This window comes from Hydra vulgaris, chromosome 01 (assembly GCF_038396675.1).
Source record: "Hydra vulgaris chromosome 01, alternate assembly HydraT2T_AEP".
Taxonomy (NCBI): Eukaryota; Metazoa; Cnidaria; class Hydrozoa; order Anthoathecata; family Hydridae; genus Hydra; species Hydra vulgaris.
Window position 1 is genome coordinate 51,817,135 of NC_088920.1, and position 7,720 is coordinate 51,824,854.

The following is a 7,720-nucleotide window of genomic DNA, read 5'->3' on the forward strand; positions in this document are numbered from 1 at the left end:
AAAAAAAATTATGTTTCAATAAAGAAACCTTAAACAAATCAAAATAATTACTTTACATGAAAAGAATAAAAACAATTGTTTTTTTTTTTTGTTTAACATAAACAAATGTTGCATTTTTTGCAAAAAATTCTGCTGTTTCCAACCTTACATAGGCGACAATTAAGTTTTTTCTCACGATGTTCAGGCCAATGATTTAAACAATCAAGCTGAATATCTTTATTTGGTAAAGGAATTGAATTCTTTCGCTTTTGTGGTGTCACATCCTTACACAATTTTCTTTTAGATTGTTTGCCAACTGCCACTAGGGGTTTCTCTGCATAAGACAAGCTAGATGCAATTTGTGTTGTAAACTGAAGTAATGTCAGCTGTTTTTTTTTAGCAATATTTAATTGATTGCAATGACGCCTGTAAATCAACCAACCATTAACTTTACAAATGTCAATGCAGTGAAATAATATTTTAATGTACCACCGCTTGGTTTTAATATTAGTGCGATAAAGTGAAATTAACATGTCACATAAATCTACACCTCCCATGCATTGGTTATATTCTTTTACTACTAATGGACAGTTTATGTTGACAAAGTTTTTTTCAGTGCGATTCCATCTTTTAACATCTGATATTGAATCTGGATCACAATATGTCGAGCATAAATTGACACATTTATTATCGTACCATCTGGTGATTATTATTCCTGAATTAATATCACATTTATATGCATGGCTTCCTCTTCCTTTTTTTCTCATTTCACTTTCAGTTGGTAAACAACACCCTTGCATTCTATCATTTCTAATTGTTGCTGTTGTAAGAATGCCTAATTTGTTCAAATGTAAACATAAATCAAGACTGCAAAACCAATTATCAAAGCAGAGCTTAAAGTTTTTATTTTTTGGTAAGGATTCTAATAATCGTTTCACAACATATGAGCCGTTACATTTTTCAGAGCCAATTGCTGCAGCACCAGTATATAAAAAAAAGTCATATATAATTCCTGAAATTCCACTACGAACAAAGTTTTTGAAACCCCACTTCACTGGCTTTTTAGGATTGTATTGCCTTATTCCACTATAACGAGTTTTGGCTGGAATTATTTGCTCGTCAATAGAGTGCCCAGTTTCTGGTTCTATAGAAAGACAATTTTGACGAACATGATCTAGTACAGGTGCAATTTTATAAATTTTGTTATGTTTATTAACTGGATCATTAAGTCTTGAGTTATCAGCTGCATGTAAAAATTCTCTTATTTTTTTATATCGAGACAAAGACATGAGATCAGCTATTTTAGGATATCGCGTCTCCGTTGACCAATACATATAATATGCTGGCAATTTGAAAATAGACATGTACATTTGTATTGCAATAAACTGCTTCAATTCAGTTTCTGTTACATTAACAGATTTAGAAGATATTTGAACACTGCAAAGATTTGTTTGTTCAGCAAGTAAGGTAAACAAAGTATCTTTCCAAAACATTTGGAAATATATCAATGGGGTAAAAGTATCAACATTGTTAGGTGGAAGACTAAATTCACAACCAGAAAAAGTAGTGTCTCTTATAGGTGGTCTTTTATTACACCATTTATAATTATGAGTTATTGGCTTTGGTAATGTGGATGAAGAAGTTTTCTCATTTGTATTTGGCTTATCTGGAGTTGTAAATTCAATATTAATTTCATCTTCCAAAAGAATATCTGCAGTCATACATTGCTCTTCTTCACATATACTTATCTCATCATTTATACGGGTAACCAAAAATGGATTATTATCGTCCTCTTCATCACTACTAAGTTCCAAATCTGAAAGCTCAGACTCTGAACCTGGCTCCAAAATATATTGAATAGCTTCATTTAAGTCATAGCGTATTTTGCTTTGTTTATTCATTTTATTATCTAAATGAAACTGTGATTTATAGAAATGTGATTTATAGAAAACAACATATGTGTAATTATTTATATGGTTTGTTTAGTCTATATAAGTTATTATTTTCTTAATAAATTTTTTTTCTAAATTGATATTAAAATAGTTGTTACAAAATATGTAAATAACACGATAGAGAAATTTTATTTAACTTTAAAATTATTCGTTAGTAATACATTTTGTAAAAATTATTTTATTATCATATTTTGTTTTAACTGTGTTTTTGATAGGTTTTACCATAAAAATTACAAAATAATGAAGAATAAAGTGTATCTAACATTTGATAATAACTATGTGTTTCTTTAACATCAGTTAGATGTTTCTAAAATAATAGTAATGTCTTTCTAATATTTAATATCTGTAAGAGTTAAACCAAAACAGTTTTATGTTTTGAACCAAAAACGAATCGCCGTAGTTCATAACAGCCAATTGGCGGAATCAAAATAACTGATGAGATATTGATCACATAAACAAATATTACAAACTTGGTTGCATACAAAAGTTAAATTCTAGGTTTCAACTAATAAACAAACTAAAAACATTATTATTAAATTTAGTAAATCCAAGTATACAGGTCATTCAAAAACATGTAATTTTGAATGTAAAAACCTCATAACTTTATCGACCTATTTCATAATATCCAATTGTTCATTCCAATAAGTTTATTGCAAAAAGATCGTAGTAGGCTAGGATTTTATGAAAATATTTTCCAAATCTATCAAAATTCAAAGTACTCGTCTGATTTGGATTTAAAAAAGAATGCCGCCATTTGGCGGTCCTATCCAATAAAGGGTTAAAATAATTACAACTCTCTTATTTGTAAAATATAAAAATGGCGGGGGCAAGAAGAAGACAAAATAGTCTTTTTTTAAATGTATTTTTCACATTTCATACCGCCTAGAAGTTAAAATGAAAGAGAGGCTAGAAAGAGAGAATGAAAATAAAAAAAGAGTGTGAAGAAAAAAGAAAGAAATTCGAAATAAGTTTAGATGTGAATTGAGTCTTTTAATTTATGAACCCAAACAGCAAATTTGTAAAACAATTGTTTTACCAATTTGCTGTTTGGGTTCCGATTTCCGTTGTTTAAACAACGGAAACTCTGCTCATACATTTTTCAAGATATTACGAAATTGGTTGAGATAACAGGAATGCGTTTGGAATCACTTAATCGCATGGAAGTTATTCTAGAATCCATAAACTCATAAAAATTAAATTGATAAATTTGAAAGTTTAACAATAGAGTGAAGGTAGATTTACCAAAGATAAATAAACATAAACTAAATTTGTAACTTATTTATGTTTCGTAAATAAACATGAATAAAATAAGAATGTTAATTTATTTACATATTTTGTAATTTGTTTACTAAAATAGTTCTTTTTAGCGTCTTGAAATAAGCTTATAAGGGGTACTTTAAATATTACGTGTTGATAATTCTGTGCTTTATTGTTTATTTCTTACATAATTTTTTTTGATAAAATAAAAATGGTATTCCACAATCGACACCTTTACTCTACAAATAAATTTATCTGTTTTTAAAAAAAATTTATTAATCATTTCATAAGCCTTTTGTTTATAAAAGGATATTGATTTATTTACTAATCTTTCCCCTAATAAAATGTCCAAGTTTTTTTGATTATATTACCGGTATATCGTTTTAAGTAGCTCAACTTTTGTTTTTAACAATGCTATTTTTCTTACATACATACTCGGAAGGGGACGTTTAATAATTTATTTTGCTGCTTAACAATAAATAATCAACATATATATACACTTTTATTTTTATTTTAGTTGCTATTTTAGGACTTTAAACTAGATAATTTCAATGAAAAACACTGGGTAATTTGAGCATGCTCCTATTACACAAAAACGGCATCTTTAAATAAAGTCAAAACTAAATGTTTCTATGCAATGTTTTTCAAACAAAGATGGATTGGACTTTTACCTAACATATTTTTCTTTATGAAAAAGTTTATTTCATTATTTTAACACCATTATTTCGTGCCACAGATTTTATAATACGTGATGATACTATTTAACCATTCAAAAAGTTTAACAGAGTTTAAATTAGATGAGAGCCGCTAATTACTGTGTATAAATTTATGAAAAATGTACTGATTCCTGTTATCACCACATAAAGTTGATTCAAAAAATACAAAGCAACTTTAACTTCACTGCTTACATCTAAGAAGTCTTTAACTAAGCTCATGTTACCAAGGTTCTCATATGACCCTAATCTACCCTAATAGTACAAATCCAAGAGGAAAAACTCAAATTCTAAAAGGAAAATGGCACGAACAAAAAATATCTAAATAAAATTGTTATTTCGTTTATGTATTACAAATTTAATTTAAAATTGATGTCAATTTTTAAATCAATTAATTTTTCCTAACTTGATTAAAGATTTAAAATGTTGGTTAAAATTTTAAAATGATTCATACTTTTTTGTTTCAACATGGACGAAGTTAACTTCTACTTTAGCCTTCCAACATTACCATAAAATGAATGCCCTTATAATTGGTGGAGTGTTTACAATTACACCTGCTTTGATAAAGAAACCAACAAGTGGGATTTGGTAACGTTCTCAATCAAAATTTTGTGCGGATCTCCTTCATCCGTTAAAGTGAACGTCTGTTCAGCGCAACGGGAAACATATTTGAAACCAAACGAAACACGCTGTAGCTTATGTACGGAAAACAGATTGCGCTATTAAATTATAATTTGCCTAATTTCTAACAATAGATAATTAATTTAAACGCAATAAGTTAATAAATATAATAACAATAACTTTCCTCATTTGTAATAAGTAATTACTAAATAGTAATTTTATTATACTTCAAAGTACAAACTAATGTATACTAAATATTGTTTATAATCTAATTACAAAGTATAGACTTGATTATGTTGACGGTGAACCAAACAAGTTTTAGCATATGTAGAACATATTATAAAACGTGTACACGAAATAAATGTGAAAAAATAAGCACGTCATTTTTTTTCAGTGGTTGTATTAAAATCTTTTTAATTGTTTTGTATTTTGTTTACAACGTGTTGTGGTTTCAAAAAAATATGTTAGTTTTTGGATTTAACTTGAAATTAGTTTTAAAAATGGCAAAAGAAGAAGACGTAAGAGAAAAAATTATGTACAAATATTTACAAAATCCTAATAGTAGCTATAATTCGATAGCAAAATCGTTGCAAATACTTCCATACACCGTTAGTCGTGTTATTCAACGTTTTTCTCAAACAAAATCGATCAAACGCAAATCTGGTCGTGGAAGAAAGGAAGGTTTTAAAGATATAAAACTAGTTAGAAAACTGGTTAACAGTTTTAAGAATAACCCAAGCCTTTTACTAAGGAAACGCGCAAAAATATATGAATTTTCTTATAGTTTTGTTGCAAAAGTTAGAAACAAACATGGTTTTCATTCTTTCAAAGCACAAAAAGTGCCCAACCGTTCTGAAACTCAACAAAAAAGTGCAAGAACCCGCGGCAGTAAGTTATATGACAATTTTATTTCTAAAAATTTCTGTATTATTAAAGACAATGAAACTTATATCAAGTACGATCATCAACAAATTCCTGGTGCTGTTTATTATATTGCCAAATATAAAGGATAAGCAGATAAGAAATTTAAATACACAAAACATGACAAGTTCGCTAAAAAAGCTTTGATTTGGCAAATTTTTGCAGTTGTGGCAAAAAATCAGCACCTTATATTTCTCAGTCCACGCTTTCTGGTCAAATATATGTTAAAGAATGTTTACAAAATCGCCTTTTACCTCTCCTTAAATCACACAAAAAAAGACCTGTGTTCTGGCTTGATTTAGCTTCAATTCATTATTGTAAACTAGCTATGGAATGGTATAAAAAAATAATGTGAAATTTGTGCCTAAAACAGAAAATCCTCCAAACTGCCCAGAATTGAGAGCTATTGAAAAGTACTGGGCTGTTGTTAAAAGAAAAATGAAAAAAACAAAAAAACTTGGAGAAACATTTAAGATATTAAGATATCATTTAAAAAAGCATCAAATAGTTTTGATTCTTATTCTGTGCGCAAGCTTATGAGTACCACTTAAGCAAAAGCTCGAAATTTTATTAGATCCACAGGAATATTAGTTTTTTTTTTTAATGTTTGATCATCTTATATTATTGTATTAAAATTATTATTTGGTTCGAAATAAAAATTGAAGAATACTTTTTTTTACATGTTTTTCTACTTTCACATTTAATTCGTGTACACGCTTTAATTGCAGTAAAATGTTAAAAAATATTTTTCAACAATTAGTATTATACCTAGTTAGCTAGATCTGCAAGAGAGCAAAAATCTTTTATTGCACTTTAGCCTTTGAGTCGATAAGGCGTGTTTTTGTTTGATAAAAGTTTCAGGATTTTATATACTTTTGTTTTTTTCTTTTCATTTCTTTTTCCTCTTATTCTCTTTTTTCTAATATTATTTCTTTCTCTATTATTGCTTCATCTTATTAGCTTATTAATTATTTTCTACTTATCATAGTATATTATATTGCCTATATTTGTGTCTAAAATAACAGTTTTGTCGTACTTCAGGCACCAATATTTATATATACCTATACTTATATTTTATTATATATATTTTTTATTTATATATTATTATTATAAAAATAGTTGTAACTAAGATTTTATTTATGCTTTAGTTCGCTTATATTTTTACAGAGTTAACAAATTTTTTTTTTCTTTTTTCTTCTTGTTTTAAAGAGTTTTGAAAACCTTTCAATTTTTGCTCGTAGTTTAACCGCCAACGTTTAAGCGTGTAAACCATATTTTCTAATCTATTGTTCTATTCAGTAAGTTTTTGAGAATAAATTTTCAACCTTTTTCTAAATTTTTTTTTTTGCATTTTTTGTGCCTTGACAAAATCCAAAATTCATTATCAATTAATAAATATATTTACGGAAAATTTATTACTATATATTTACTAATATTTGTAATCAAATTACTAATATTAGTAAGTTATTTACGTATAAATTTATTATATTAAAGTATATATTAAGGTATATTCATATAATCATATAAAATATCAATTTATTGAAATTTTAAATTAAATTTTTAAAATTTGTAATAAATTGTAACAAATATTAAAAATTTAAAAACTTGCAATTATTAATTGCATTTCATTGCTAATTATGTCAGCAATCGAAGAAATAGCTACCAACGCTTTTAAAGCGGCAGTAGATCTAAAGGATTTAAATGCTACTCTCATGAAAAGTTACCAGAACGATATTGCTCTTATGATCAAGGCAGCTCTACTTGTTGCACTAGCGGAAGAGAAACGATCTAGTGAATTAAGAGAAAAAGCCCTGAAAGACAAAATTGATTTACTGGTAAAACAATTTAATGAGTTGAAAGAAATAAAATCAACAGCCACACTATCATTTGCATCTTTGCTTAAGGACAAATCGGATGAGAGCAAGCAGCAACGGTAGCAGTTAAGTACTTATATCGCTGCTCAAAATAAAAATATTCGAAGTCGCGAGTTAAATGTCATTGTAGTCGGTCTTAATAAGTTTAGTACTGTAGACGATATAAAACTTGTTTAGGATTTTTTTGCAGCAACAGGATTGGAAGATGCTACTGGTATCGCACGTGTTAACCGCCTCAAATCGATCAAAAACAAAACAAATTTGTCAAACTCGAACATTATCCAGGTTTCGTTTTCAAATCTTTTATCTCGAGCAAAAATACTCAAAAAATGCGCACACCACCAACAAGAGATATACAAGGGTGTCTACGTACGCGAAGACAGAACGCCAGAGCAACAAACCG

General features: G+C 27.9%; 1 protein-coding gene across 1 annotated transcript; it reads right to left on the minus strand.

Annotated features, from left to right (window-relative positions):
* Positions 1-92: 92 nt before the first annotated feature.
* On the minus strand, positions 93-1,880 carry LOC136074513 (piggyBac transposable element-derived protein 3-like). Its single transcript, XM_065786842.1, has one exon. It carries the CDS (start codon positions 1,878-1,880, stop codon positions 93-95), a length of 1,788 nt encoding a protein of 595 aa, XP_065642914.1.
* Positions 1,881-7,720: the final 5,840 nt, after the last annotated feature.

What these genes read in the sequence shown, in the direction of transcription:
- LOC136074513 (XM_065786842.1), bottom strand. Translation starts at nt 1,880, where the DNA reads ATGAATAAACAAAGCAAAATACGCTATGACTTAAATGAAGCTATTCAA.